We start from the raw sequence: 15,355 nt of genomic DNA, 5'->3' as shown, positions 1-15,355 counted from the left end.
ATGTCACCCATTGAGCATGTTTGGAATGTTGAAATTCATTGTTGAAATTCAAAAGTCTGACCATTCAAACGACTTATTGATACTTGTATATGGTTAGTTGCAACGACGTTGGGTAGCCATGCACTCAAGATTCTATTTTCCACATCGGATCCAGCTAACCATGTCTGGTCAGGCTTAATCAGTAACGTACTGTGGTTGTACAGCATATCTATGGAGTTATTGTTCCACTTGAGAACACTCTGAGAAATGAGGCTTGCTCTACTGAGCATAAAACCCAGGACACAAAACAGACTATTATATTTTCTACAACAGACATGCTATTGGCTAGAAGCAGTATTTTGATATGAGCCTTGGCAAAGCAAACGTATTTAATTTGATTTATTTTGTATTTTTCGATTTCTGTTTTGCTTTTATTAAATGTCCATCGAACACACTCATTATGGTAGTGGATCCTTAGTGGAACACTGGATCTGGTTAAAACACTGATGAGCATTTTGTCATTCACTCTGTAATTTGATATAGTAATTATTGGCATAGTAAATGTACATTTAAATTGCAACTGCTAACACTCTAATGCAATCTCATTTGTTTATGAATCACCTTTTATTTCAAAGTATAAAATTAGTTGGAGGGAGAAGTTTGGCGGGGGGGGGGTCCCATTAAAGATTTAGGAGTGATGGGTACAGTATTCTCTGATTCAGAGGGGTTGGGTTAAATGCAGAAGACACATTTCAATTGAAGGCATTCAGTTGTACAACTGACTAGGTATCCCCCTTCCCTTTCCCTCACACAATGAGCTACCTCATTACACGTGTACAGGACCCTCAGTGCATCTCTCCCAGCCAGTGACAAATATGCACGCACCCACACGCACAAACACACACACCCTTCCTTGCTAACTAAATTACTTCTCTCCTTGTCTTCTCCAGACTATAAGCATGTGGTGGATGCCTCTATTCCTGAGGAGAACTACCGCTGCTGGCCATCCTATCAGCACGATGGATGTCTGCTATCAGTCTTCAGCATCACAGAGGCTATTGGTGTGTGTGAGCGCCATGCCCAGTGCCAAGCATTTGTAGTGACCAATCAGACCACCTGGACAGGTAAGAGTTAAATTTACATTTCAGTCATTTAGCAGACACTCTTATCCAGAGCGACTTACAGTTAGTGCATTCATCTTAAGATAGCTAGGTGGGACAACCACATATCACAGCCATAGAAAGTACATTTTTCCTTAATAACATAGCTATCAGGAGAGTCAGAGCTACAAGGGATAATTATTATTGATATTTGTTCGGGGGAGGGTGATTGAGGTGAGGGGGAGGGGGATTTCGGAAGATGGGCAGGGACTCTGTACTTGCTTCAGGGGGAAGCTGGTTCCACAATTGGGGTGCCAGGACAGAGAATAGCTTGGACTGGGATAAGTGGGAGCTGCCCTCCTGTAGTTGTGGGAGGGCCAAGAGACCTGAGGTGGCCGAACAGAGTTGGATGCGAGCTTCGACTGGAAGCCAATGGAGTGTTCGGAGGAGCGGGTTGACATGAGAGAACTTGGGAAGGTTAAAATCCAGGCGGGTTATTATTGTATGGTTGAAGACAATGTGTGGGTTGCATTCGTGTGGCTGCCTGTGTGTGTCTGTGTGTTTTGTTCATAAAGTACACTGTGTGTGTGTGTGTGTGTGTGGGAGGTAAAGTACCCAGCGTTGTCAGACGTCTCTCTGATCAAACAGAGGCAGGGCCTTCAGTACCGTCGTCTCTCATCACTAACCCCTCCTTTCTAGTAGGTGGCACACACACACACACTTCATTAGAACTTAGGCTGAGAGGATCACATCAGCATGGAAATCACTATTTATTGAACCAGGCACGTCTAGACCCACAGCACTTTCATATTCCTTCTCTTCACTCTTCGTCCTCCTCTCACCCATCACAGTATCTCTCTCTGTCTCTACTATCTCTACACACCGCAGTTCTTTCTTTTCAGTCTCTTTCAATTTTTTTGCAATTTCTGCCGTTGTACGATTGTCATGGCATTCATGCAATTAACAGGTAATACATTGTAGAAGGTACGCATTTGCTAGGGTACATTCAGCTCATTTAACACAATGTCTTCCTCTTACGGTCTCTCCTACTTTTCTACTTTTTATTCACATTTATTGACATTTTTTCTTCTTCTTCTCTGTCCCCAGGTCACCAACTTGTATTCTTCAAGACGGGCACTGCCAGTCTGAGCTCTGCCAAGGGACGGGTCACCTACGTCAGAGTGGGCAGCTGAATCAATGGAGGGGGACGAGACTTAACTGCCAAAACTCGCTCTGATTGGCTAACCTGCTCCTGGGGCATGCCCTCACGGCTTAGTGAGTCACCCCATTGGATGGGTCGGACAGAGGGAGTTGAAGATGGATCCTAGACAACACCCTCCATGGGGCATAGAGAAGCCCAAACCAGCTAACACTGAAGTGCAATAATATAACTTGGAGAACAATTATACAATATTGCTCTTCATATGATTCTCCGAAGGAAATGTTGGGTTGTGCAAGGCTATAGCTCAGGGTATAGTGCGGTTACCCTCCTAGCTAAGAAGGGTGACAGTGAACGCCTGAGATTTCCCTCCTGTGCCCCCTAAACTACACTACATTGTCAAAAGTATGTGGACAACTGCTCATCAAAATCATTGGTATTAATATGGAGTTGGTCCCCCCTTTGCTGCTATAACAGCCTCCACTCTTCTGGGAAGGCTTTCCACTAGATGTCGGAAAATTGCTGTGGAGACTTGCTTCCATTCAGCCACAAGAGTATTAGTGAGGTCGGGCACAGCTGTTGGGCTATTAGTCCTGGCTCGCAGTTGGCATTACAATTCATCCCAAAGATGTTCGATGGGGTTGAGGTCAGGGCTCTGTGCAGGCCAATCAAGTTCTTCCACACCAATCTCGACAAACCATTTCTGTATGGACCACGCTTTGTGCACAGAGGCATTGTCATGCTGAAACAGGAAATGGCCTTCCCCAAACTTTTGCCACAAAGTTGGAAGCACAGAATCGTCTACAATGTCATTCAATGTATGCTGTAGCGTTACGATTTCCAATCACTGGAACTAAAGCCGGGTGTACACTACACATCTTTCAAAGTCCTAACATCGCTAAACCTCTCACATTAAACAACCATCTTTCCTGTAGTTTTCTTTTTGTCTTGCCAATGTAGTGGTGCGCACACAAAATGATGTGGCACAGATGTGGGTCACACTATAAGATTCTTCACTTGGTCTTGAGGATTATCAATGCCACATTGTCTTGCGGAAAAAAATAGATTTAATGTGGCTACAACGAGCTGTGGCTCAAAGCAGCATCAAGTCTTTTCACGCTTTCCATACAGAGTTTAAATATCTAGCCAACATTTTGAATGTAATAACATTGCTTTAGAACTTCACAGCTGTAACGATTTGACACTTTGATTAAAGGCAAGTACAAATGCATACTAGTAGTATTCATCACACCTTCTCGAGAGTCTACACATTCTGAGTGATGCGAAACAACGGCATCATCTCACTGGCTTCTTCTTTGGCGAGCTCTCGTTCGTTATTGCTCATCACCGTTCTCAAAACATTTTATTGCACATCTCACACAAGAAGAGCATTTCAGATTTTGTGCCGATAAAATCAAAAACATGTTTGAAAATATGGGGACGTCTGGGACTTGCTCAAAGAGATCAGTAGCCCTCAGATTGCATCTCTGACCCATTCATATTAAACGAGCGTCGCCCCTTTGTAGGGATGAGGGTTTTGTCTCCGATCTCAACAACTTGTCTGGGACAGCTAAATCGGTGTACATCTGGCTTATGGGGCCAAGCCCGAACCATGAAAAACAACCCCAGACCATTATTCCTTATCCACCAAACTTTACAGTTGGCACTATGCATTCGGGCAGGTAGCGTTCTCCTGGCATATACCTAACTCAGATTCGTCCATCGGACTGCCAGATGGTGTAGCATGATTCATCACTCCAGAATGTGTTTCCACTGCTCCAGAGTCCAATGGTGGCGAGCGTTACACCACTCCAGCTGACGCTTGACATTGGGGCATGGTGATCTTAGGCACCCATTTCATGAAGCTCCCAATGAGCAGTTCTTGTGCGGATGTTGCTTCCAGAGGCAGTTTGGAACTCAGTATTGAGTGTTGCAACCGAGGACAACATTTTGATGCTCTATGCGTACACTCTTCAGCACTCGGCGTTCCCATTCTGTGAGCTTGTGTGGCCTACTACTTCGTGGCTGAGCTGTTGGTGCTCCTAGACGTTTCTACTTCACAATAACAGCACTTACAGTTGACCAGGGCAGCTCTAGCAGGACAGAAATGTAATAAACTGACTTGATGAAAAGATGGCATCCTATGACGGTGCCACGTTGAAAGTCACTGAACTCTTCAGTACGGGCCATTCTACTGTGAATGTTTGTCTATGGAGATCGCATGGCTGTGTGCTCGATTTTATACACCTGTCGGCAATGGGTGTGGCTGAAATAGCCGAATACACTCATTTGAAGGCTGTCCACATACTTTTGTACCTTCCCATGGAGTCTGCTCAAAATGATCTCCGTATGGTACTGTAGCATGTTTTATCGTTGTCTGTGACGGTTTCAAGCCTACGTCTATACAAACCTTCAGCCAACCATCGAACACTAGGAAAGGTACTCACCGAGACAAACATATTCCAAAAATAAGAGGTTTACCCCAATAAAAATGTTTAAATAGTACGTCTTCATACATCGTTCAGGCTTTTGTCCAGATTGAAACAAAGGTATTGGCAAAGGACTGTTGTTTCAGCCTTAGCCCTTTTATTTTTAGATTCTCTAATGCTGAGTGTTACTCAGACTTTCTCCCTCCTCCCTTATCCCCACACCTGTTTCCTTTCCCTCCCCCAGTCTTGTATTAGACCCACAGCACTTTCTCTTTTCAAACAGGGTTTCTCTACGCTTTCAATAAGCATCTCAGAAAGTGTGATTGATTCCCAATCTTAGTGAATGAAGAATCTGCACTTATAACACAGATGATTGTTACATCTGAGTTATCAGATGAAATGTTATTTTTCAATCCAATGTTGATGGAAATGAAGAAACTGTTTTCATATCGACAAATCAAGGACTCGTTTGGAATATTGTGTCATTGTTGATTTTGCATGTTGACCAAATTTAATGTAGTGTAGAGACCTCCTTGAGAGCGTACATTTTTATGGTGTATTTATTGCGAGTGTGTGCCACTCCTGGGTCGTATTCTTTAGGTACCAAATGGAAGATAATTGACTGAAACGGGGAGGACCTACCCAAACTTGTCCAATAAAAACTCATCTTTGTTTTACATTGCAGAAACTTTGCTACGATTTGCTCTAATGAATATGACCCTGGGTTTAGAGCGAACAAAGCAGGACGTAATCTCGCTCTATTCTAATTTCCTAAGGAAATGTGACATTAACCTTTCGGTAATTCAACAGACAGTATCAAAGAGACATTGCTTTCAGTGAAAGCACTCCTTGTGAAAAGAATGAATCAAAAGTGAATTCTACAAAAGCATTAACACTTTGTGTACATTGGTCATTGTTACTTTTTGATGATAATGATGAGATGGCTATTTTTATATGAAAAAAAAATAAAACCTTGTGGCAAGTGAGACATCTGTGTGTGTGTTATTTGAGTTACAGCATATGTTGAGAGGTCCTGTAAATATTGTACATATTTAGTTGATTTTAGTTTATTTGTTTTGTTATTTGAAATCTGTTTATTTTCGTTGCTAATTCAACATTTTGATCCAAAATGGGAGTTGTAGAAATGATTGGAGGTTGGTTTGCTTAGTTAGTTAGTTAGCTTGTTAGCTAGCATGCTGCCTGTTTGCATTCAAAAGACACATTCTTGACCCAGCTTCTTGTTTCACCATCCAAAGTTTGAGGCCTGCAGTGTGGAGACGGAAGAGGGCTCCCTTTTATTGGATTACTTTATACATTGGACGTATGTGTGGTGAGTTTTAAGCTCCAGAATAGGCAGCAGAAGAAGCGTCACCCAAGTGGGTACTACACGTCGCTGGTGGAGGTATCGTCCAGTAGCTACAGAGAGCTGAGGAATGATGAAAACAACCTCTGAGGACAAATCAAGTGAGCCAACTCCATCACCACCACCATTGTCATCACCAACCTTGTCCCTACCATACAACTTGGCTACCATCGAAGTAGACTGCTAGCAGAAATACTGGTAGATGCCTTCACCAATCGCAGGCTCCCTCTGAAGATATAGACTTGATGCTTGTTTGTTTTACGTTTAAAGCAATGTAATATTATTTTTGTTTTGGTGTACTTCTGTACTGCAATTCAGCTTTTAGCTGCCAAGTATGGCCTAAATGTAAAAATGAAATAAACTACTATTACTATATTAAGTGCAGCAGGTTGAGACAGGGAACTTGAGTATTGGCTTCAGCGACATCGCACCAATCATAATCTACAACCACTTTGTTGTGACTTTCATTAATCTGGTGACAGTTAATGGATTAAATACATGTTTAATTGTTACTCAATTAAATTAATCATGTAACAATGAACTCATTAGGATTTGGGGCACCACGGAAGAAGTTGTTTAACGAGTTGCCATCTCCCGAATTAAACTAGATATATAGATATATACGATGTAAGTTATATATCGACAACAGTCCCTTATTAATCATTACCACCTACCAGTCTCATCTGAATGGTCGCAACCTTCTTCGATCCGCAAAAACCCCAGCCGTGAGCACTATTCAGTACTACACAAATTGGTTTAATTATTTATTTACTAGCTAACTAAATAATAACACAGAATACACATACAAATTTACATGAGACAAAGGTCCCTAATAGACTGACAAGATAGGATGGCTTGTTACACATATAGAGAAGGGGTGGAGAAAAGAAAAGGACATTTATAGAGGATAAATTATTGGACTGTCCTCACATTAATCACATAACTTGCACACGAACCGCCACACATTTGGAATGAGAAGTAAAGAATGTATTTACGTGTTGAATGCCATTCACCTTTTCTCTGTCGGAACGAGCCCTCCCAGAAGACTGTTGGTTTGGTGAGCCTTTCCTGTGGGCTACTTGTACATGCTTTGATTGTCCACCAAAGATCACAATGTACTTCTTCTTCATTGTCCAGTCTCCAATGGGCTGTTTCCTAAGAACAGCTACTTAGCCGTACCAGTGATTGTATGAGAGGAGAGTTTTCTTCTCCTCTTCCCCGGGTAGATAGTCAAAGTTCCAAACCAATTTAGCTGCAGACTGGTGATATCCTGGTCTGGTAAGGTAATTTTTGTCACTTTGTGTTGAGGTTGAGAGTTTCAACCATTTCAAACGTGTGGACTACGGTCTCATGTCATTCTGGTCTGATATGTTAATTCTTAGCCAGTCCTTTTAAGCACTCTGGTCGAAAAGAGTGGTTCCATCACACTGACACGCTTTTCTGACCTCACTCGGGGTGTGGCTAGTGACTGTGCAAAGGATATAATTATCTCGTATGACTTCTAAAATCACATTCCTATCTTAACACATATCTTCATCATTTTTCATATCCTATGCACCGTGTATTGGATGCAAACTTGACAGATAAAGGGGGTATCCATTCCAAGTTACAGTATTTGGTAAATACAGTTTTTAATAACATCACAAAATAAAAAGCAATATGACATTAGTTTTCTACATCTCCCCACTGACCAAGAGTTGTATCACTTTAATGACACATTCTTTTCGAGAGAGCTAATCCAGACAACTGTAGTCTGTAAACCTAATCTAGTAATCTACGGGGCATATTTCTCTAGTTATCAGGTCAACTATTCTTCTCTGATGGCTTACTGGCATTTAAAATTGCCATAAGCCCACAGTTGAGGTACAATCTATTGTAGACCTAGGTTGTAGATGATCATTGTTTCTCTTATTGTGCATGCCGCAGATGCATCACCTACAGTTGAAGTCAGAAGTTTACATACACCTTAGTCAAATACATTTAAACTCAGTTTTTCATAATTCCTGACATTTAATCCTAGCAAAAATGTCTGTCTTAGGTCAGTTAGGATCACCACTTCATTTTAAGAATGTGAAATGTCAGAATAATAGTAGAGAGAATGATTTATTTCAGTTTTTATTTCTTTCATCACATTCCCAGTGGGTCAGAAGTTTACATACACTCAATTAGTATTTGGTAGCATTGACTTTAAATTGGTTAACTTTGGTCAAATATTTCACGTATCCTTCCACAAGCTTCACACAATAAGTTGGGTGAATGTTGGCCCATTCCTCCTGACAGAGCTTGAGAAATGTTCTATAGGATTGAGGTCAGGGCTTCTATAACGCTCGTCTGAAGAAGAAGACCAAAGCGCAGGGTGGTACGTGTTCATGATTATTTATTCAAACTGAACACTGAAACAAAATAACAAAATGAAACAGTTCTGTCTGGTGCAAACACAAAACACAGGTGGGAAAATCTGCCTAAGTATGATTCTCAATCAGAGACAACGATAGACAGCTGCCTCTGATTAAGAACCACACCCGGCCAAACACAAAGAAATAGAAAACATAGAAATAAAGAAACTAGTCACAGCTTTGCAATGGCAACTCCAATACCTTGACTTTGGTGTCCTTGACACAACTTTGGAAGTATGCTTGGGTTCATTGTCTATTTGGAAGACCCATTTACGACCAAGCTTTAACTTCCTGACGGATCTCTTGAGATGTTGCTTCAATATATCCACATAATTTTCCCTCTTCATGATGCCATCTATTTTGTGAAGTACACCATTCCCTCCTGCAGCAAACCACCCCCGCAACATGATGCTGCCACCCCCATGCTTCACGGTTGGGACGTTGTTCTTCGGTTTGCAAGCCTCCCCCATTTCCCTCCAAACATAATGATGGTCATTATGGCCAAACAGTTCTATTTTTGTTTCATCAGACCAGAGGACATTTATCCAAGAAGTATGATCTTTGTCCCCATGTGCAGTTGCAAACCGTAGTCTGGCTTTTTTTATGGTGGTTTTGCTGAGCGGCCTTTCAGGTTATGTCGATATAGGACTTGTTTTACTGTGGATATAGATACGTTTGTACCTGTTTCCTCCAGCATCTCCACAAGGTCCTTTGCTGTTGTTCTGGGATTGATTTGCACTTTTCGCACCAAAGTACGTTCATCTCTAGGAGACAGAGCGTGTCTCCTTCCTGAGCGGTATGACAGCTGTGTGGTCCGCTGGTGTTTATATTGCGTACTATTGTTTGTACAGATGAACGTGGTACCTTCAGGCGTTTTGACATTGCTCCCAAGGGTGAACCAGACTTGTGGAGGTCTACAATGTTTTTTCTGATTTCTTGGCTGATTTCTTTTGATTTCCACATGATGTCAAGCACTGAGTTTGAAGGTAGGCCTTGAAATACATCCACAGGTACACCTCCAATTGACTCAAATGATGTCAATTAGCCTATCAGGAGCTTCTAAAGCCATGACATCATTTTATGGAATTTCCCGAGCTGTTTAAAGACAGTCAACTCAGTGTATGTAAACTTCTGACCCACAGGAATTATGATACAGTGAATTATAAGTGTCTGTAAGTCTGTAAACAATTGTTGGAAAAATTACTTGTGTCATGCACAAAGTAGATGTCCTAACCGACTTACAAAAACTATAGTTTGTTTAAAAGAATTTTGTGGAGTGGTTGATAAATTAGTTTGAATGACTCCAACCTAAGTGTAAACGTCCGACTTCAACTGTACTTCTTAACAGTATCAGTAGTGACGTTTTGCTATTTACATATACTGGTGGTTATGTGTAGCCACCGTTGGTTGCTGTTTTCTGGGTTCGGTACTATATTGTATTTAGTTTTATGCTCCGTCACGGTATGTCATGGCTGAGATGTGCTACTCTGCATCAGTTTAATGTCTCATCTTCTCTCTGTATGATGTTTTATTGTTTGAATAATCAAATACTGTACCAGTAAAAAGCTTGGAGACTCCTACTCATTCAAGAGGTTTTCTTAATTTTTACTACTTTCTACATTGTAGAATAATTGTGAAGACATTATAATGGAAATTTTATGTTTGTGCTTTTCTTATAACTAATCTCTGTGTTCTATTTATGTTCTGTTCTATAAACCAATTGCTAAATATATCTCAGTTTCAAGGTCTCAGCTTAGAGAGAAAAAGCCTTGTGAGGTATTGGTCTGTCACATGTGATGAACCAGTATTGGTCCGTCACATGAATGAAACTAAACGGTAATGAGTAATTATGCTAAATAAGGCAAATATAACTTGTCTGTGTATAGCCATATATAAGACAACTGCTGGGACTGCCCAGGCAGAGCTCCTGATTGACATGTGTTCTATGGTGCATTGAGTTGATTGGAATGTCTCCAGAGGTTCCAACCGTTATCTAGGTGTCTGTCAAACACCAAGACAAAATAAACAATGATTCATTTAAGATTGACTTCGAGTGTCCCTTTGTAAGAATTTCCATGACAATTTGGTGTCAATGATTGATTCTGCCTGCGGAGCTTTGCGGTGGGGGTCTGCGAGGTAAACCGATGGCGCATTTTATGAAGCGTGAGGGAAATTCCTGTCTGACCAAAAGACAACAAGACCCACCCAGGACAGACCCTTACTGTGAGCTGCACAGGAGGAGACACGTAATCCACGAACAATTGAGGGACGGTACCTGACTTCAGTAAGTCAATTTAAATGAATCTGTATTAAAAAAAAAGATAATCAAGGCGACTAATGCATTAAAATGTACCCATCGTCTTATAGAGAGAAGGCCATTCACTAGTTTTATGAGAACTAGAGCGAGGGCGTAACGGTACCATGGAAAGTCCCACTGATAGCTGTCTGTAGGCATTTAGAAGAAATGTCTATGTGGTCTGCAGCCTCTAAAAAAATAACAAAAGGTATTTTTTAATACGGGGTGTCATTTATATGTATAGCAAGAGATCCGTTGACGATACATATGGTGCATAGCATGTAATGTAATGTAAATGTAATGACAAGAGAAAACCGTTGACGATGCACGTGGTAATGAGGAATAGTACTAAGTGAATGTGGATGTGAAAGTTGTGTGATTGTGAGATATGGGATAATAAGCTGAAAGATTGATATTGGGATAATAAGCTGATTGAAATTTGGATAACAAGAGGATTGAAATTAAGCTATTAAACATTGAGTAAATGAGAACTGTCAGGGGACTAGATAATAAGCTGAAAGATTGATATTAGGATAATAAGCTGATTGAAATTTGGATAAAACAACTCAGAAGTGGAGTTTGATGTATAACGTAATGTACGGAGAAAGAAGAGAACTATTTCCCAATAGGCTGTTAAATAGTGAATATTTAAACCCATGTGTGAATAGAACACTGGTGGAGAAGAAGAATTTGTGATGTTGCACAAATGCATCATGGGTTACTAGAGATAAAGTAACATCATATTTGTGAAATGGGTTATTATGATGATCTGATGAAGTAAGAATATAAAAATAAAAATGATATACAACCTGTACACACACATGTAGACAATATTTGGACTGTGCCAACCCAGTTAACACATGTTGATCCCTCCAAAGCATTACATATGAATCTGAAAATAATTGACATTTAATAAATATTGAATCAGAATGTGAATATCCAATAGAGATTGGTAATAATAATATAGATGAACTTTTTGAAGGTATACTAAAGTCAAAAACATTGCCTTCCAATATGGAGAAAGTTATCATGTTTGTTTTTTGTTTTAAACCTTGCAATAGGGATAAAAGCTGAATGTTGTTTGAGTATTGGGAAGAAGGGAGTCCTAGTTGAAGGAAACAGATTATGGAGACTAGTGAAAGGAACAAAGTAAATAGTAATTGGCTTTCAGAGAGCAATCTAATAATGCGATGTGTTTAGTTTGAAGAAGACAGAGAGGGATTGAGCATTGCGACATAAATTAGAGACTGCTCACTCTTCAAGGCTTGGTTCACTGCTCTCATGTTTATTAAGTCATCTGTTGTTTGTGGAACAATAGATAGCCGCCAGTACACACTGAACTCAAACAGGCTGTGAGAGACACAGTGGGGTAGTTAGGGACCGTTTGTACAGAATTGTATTGTATTGTAACTGCACCTCAGATTGCAGCCCAAATACAGTTGAAGTCAGAACTTTACATACACTTAGGTTGGAGTCATTAAAACTTGTTTTTCAACCACTCCACAAACGTCTTGTAAACAAACTATAGTTTTGGTAAATTTGTTAGGACATCTACTTGTGCATGACACAAGTAATCTTTCCAACAATTGTTCACAGACAGATTATTTATTGACTTATAATTCACTGTATCACAATTCCAGTGGGTTAGAAGTTTACATTGTTGACCTCCACAAGTCTGGTTCATCCTTGGGAGAAATTTCAAAAACACCTGAAGGTACCACATTCATTTGTACAAACAATAGTACGCAAGTCTAAACACAACAGGACCACGCAGCTGTCATACCGCTCAGGAAGGAGATGCGTTCTGTCTCCTAGAGATGAATTGTCTTTGGTGTGAAAAGTGCAAATCAATCCCAGAACAACAGCAAAGGACCTTGTGAAGATGCTGGAGGAAACAGGTACAAAAGTATTTATATCCACAGTAAAACAAGTCCTATATCGACACAACCTGAAAGACCGCTCAGCAAGGAAGAAGCCACTGCTCCAAAACCACCATAAAAAAGCCAGACTACGGTTTGCAACTGCACATGGGGACAAAGATAGTACTTTTGGAGAAATGTCCTCTGGTCTGATGAAACAAAGATATAACTGTTGGCCATAATGACCATCGTTATGTTTGGAGGAAAAAGGGGGAAGCTTGCAAGCCAAAGAACACCATCCCAACCATGCACTTCACAAAATAGATGGCATCATGAGGGAGGAAAATTATGTGGATATATTGAAGCAATTTCTCAAGACATCAGTCAGGAAGTTAAAGCTTGGTCGCAAATGGGTCTTCCAAATGGACAATGACCCCAAGCATACTTCCAAAGTTGTGGCAAAATGGCTTAAGGACAGCAAAGTCAAGGTATTGGAGTGGCCATCACAAAGCCCTGAACTCAATCCCATAGAAAATTTGTGGGCAGAACTGATGGAGTGCTGCATCAGATGGCCTGGCCTCTACAATCACCCGACCTCAACCCAATTGAGATGGTTTGGGATGAGTTGGGCTTGCAGAGTGAAGGAAAATCAGCCAACAAGTGCTCAGCATATGTGGGAACTCCTTCAAGACTGGAAGTAAGCATTTCACTGCAAGGTCTCCACCTGTTGTATTCGGCGCACGTGACAAATAAACGTTGGTTTGTTGGAAACGCATTCCAGGTGACGCTGGTTGAGAGAATGCCAAGAGAATTCCAAGAGTGTGCAAAGCTGTTATCAAGGCAAATGGTGGCTACTTTGAAGAATCTAAGAAGAATCTAAAATCTAAAATATATTTTTTACATTTGTTTAACACTTTTGAGGTTACTTTTGTGTGATTCCATATGTATTATTTCATCGTGTTGATGTTTGATTTTACTAATATTCTACAATATAGAAAATAGTCAAATAAAATAAAATCCCTTGAATGAGTAGGTGTGTCCAAACTTTTGACTGGTACTGTATGCGTTCTATGCCTTCTATTCTCAATTTCAGTCAAACAAATGCAGCCTCCCTCTATTAATGGTCCGATAGCAGGGTTTCAGGAATCCATCTCACCACTACACTTCATGGCTTACGTAGCAGCAACTAACATATCAAAAAGTGTTTCTACTCTTTCAGTAGCACAGGTTTGAGTTTCACATTATTGCAATGTTGTTGGGTTTACACAGATGCTATTCCAGAGGCGGTCTACATGATGGCTTTTAGGGGTCCCATCCCGTTCCTCTCTCAGTTCTGTTTGTTTAATGGACACTCACATGTTAATCGGATTCTCATACATTCCAAGAATTTAAGACTTGCAATGGAATATTGGTTTTAATCACTACAACTAACACTGCTTTTCATCTTCCCTTTCATGTTATGCTACCTGCATGCCGACCACAGGCAAACTTCTGTTCAACATTGATACTGGCAACATATAGAAATACTGGAACTTATCATGGCTCCGGTTCCTTTGCCAGCACTGTGCTTTGTACATCTCACTCCAGCACGGGCAGTGCTACTGCTTCTCAATTGGTCTCAGTGTTACATTTGATTAAATGTTCTGCGTTGTGGAAGCCAAGATGAGTTCCTGCAGTATTTGCTCATTTTGTCATGACTGTCAGCCCCATGGTTCAGTAGCTACAGTGCATTCGGAAAGTATTCAGACCCCTTGACTTTTTCCACATTTTGTTACTTTACAGCCTTATTCAAAAATTGAGTAAACATGTTTTGTTTGTTGCAATAACTATATAATAAAAAAATAAATATCACATTTACATAAGTATTCAGACCTTTTATTCAGTACTTTGCTGAAGCACCTTTGGAAGTGATTACAGCCTTGAGTCTTCTTGGGTATGACGCTACAAGCTTGGCACACCTGTATTTTGGGAGTTTCTCCCAATCTTCTCTGCAGATCCTCTCAAGCTCTGTTAGGTTGGATGGGGAGTGTCACTGCACAGCTATTTTCAGGTCTCTCCAGAGATTTTCAATCGTGTACATGTCCGGGCTCTGGCTGAGCCACTCAAGGACATTTAGAGACTTGTCCCGAAGCCACTGCTGCGTTGTCTTGGCTGTGTGCTTTTCCTGTTGGAAGGTGAACCTTCGCCCCAGTAGGAGGTCCTAAGTGCTCTGGAACAGGTTTTCTTCAGGGTTCTGTACTTTGCTCCGTTCATCTTTCCCTCGTTACTGACTAGTCTCCCAGTCCCTACCGCTGAAAAACCCTCTCACAGCATGATGCTGCCACCACCATGCTTCACCGTAGGGATGGTGCCAGGTTTCCTCCAGACGTGACACTTGGCATTCAGGTCAAAGAGTTCAATCTTGGTTTCCTCAGACCAGAGAATCTTGTTTAACATGGTCTGAGAGTCCTTTAGTTGCCTTTTACCAAACTCCAAGTGACTTGTCATGTGCCTTTTACTGAGGTTTCTGTCTGAGCACTCTACCATAAAGGCCTGGTTGGTGGAATGCTGCAGAGATGATTGGCCTTCGATTACTCAGCTTGACCGGGCGGCCAGCTCTAGGAGGAGTCTTCGTGGTTCCAAACTACTTCCATTTAAGAATTATGGAGGCCACTGTGTTCTTGGGGACCTTCAATGCTGCAGACATTTTTTGGTACCCTTCCCCAGATCTGTGCCTTGACACAATCCTGCCTCGACACAATCCTGTCTCTGAGCTCTACGGACAATTCATTCAA

The 15,355-nt window shown here is 41.0% G+C and overlaps 1 protein-coding gene and 1 long non-coding RNA gene across 2 annotated transcripts in view; one reads left to right on the top strand and one right to left on the bottom strand.

Moving 5' to 3' along the window:
- The window catches only part of LOC124038170 (extracellular tyrosine-protein kinase PKDCC-like), a 33,165-nt gene extending 30,401 nt beyond the window's left edge, over positions 1–2,764 (top strand). Inside the window, exons 6-7 of the mRNA XM_046353696.1 lie at positions 930–1,103; positions 2,187–2,764. Of these exons, the coding sequence (XP_046209652.1) occupies positions 930–1,103; positions 2,187–2,272 (260 nt within the window). The 3' untranslated portion in view covers positions 2,273–2,764. The remainder of the gene's footprint in view (positions 1–929; positions 1,104–2,186) is intronic.
- Positions 1–15,355, bottom strand: part of LOC124038171 — an 86,050-nt gene that overhangs the window by 44,193 nt on the left and 26,502 nt on the right. The gene's annotated exons all lie outside the window — the stretch shown is intronic.

The sequence above is a fragment of the Oncorhynchus gorbuscha genome, linkage group LG06, assembly GCF_021184085.1.
Source record: "Oncorhynchus gorbuscha isolate QuinsamMale2020 ecotype Even-year linkage group LG06, OgorEven_v1.0, whole genome shotgun sequence".
NCBI lineage: Eukaryota > Metazoa > Chordata > Actinopteri > Salmoniformes > Salmonidae > Oncorhynchus > Oncorhynchus gorbuscha.
Note: the sequence above shows the minus strand (reverse complement) of the source record. Positions and strands in the feature narration are given on the sequence as shown.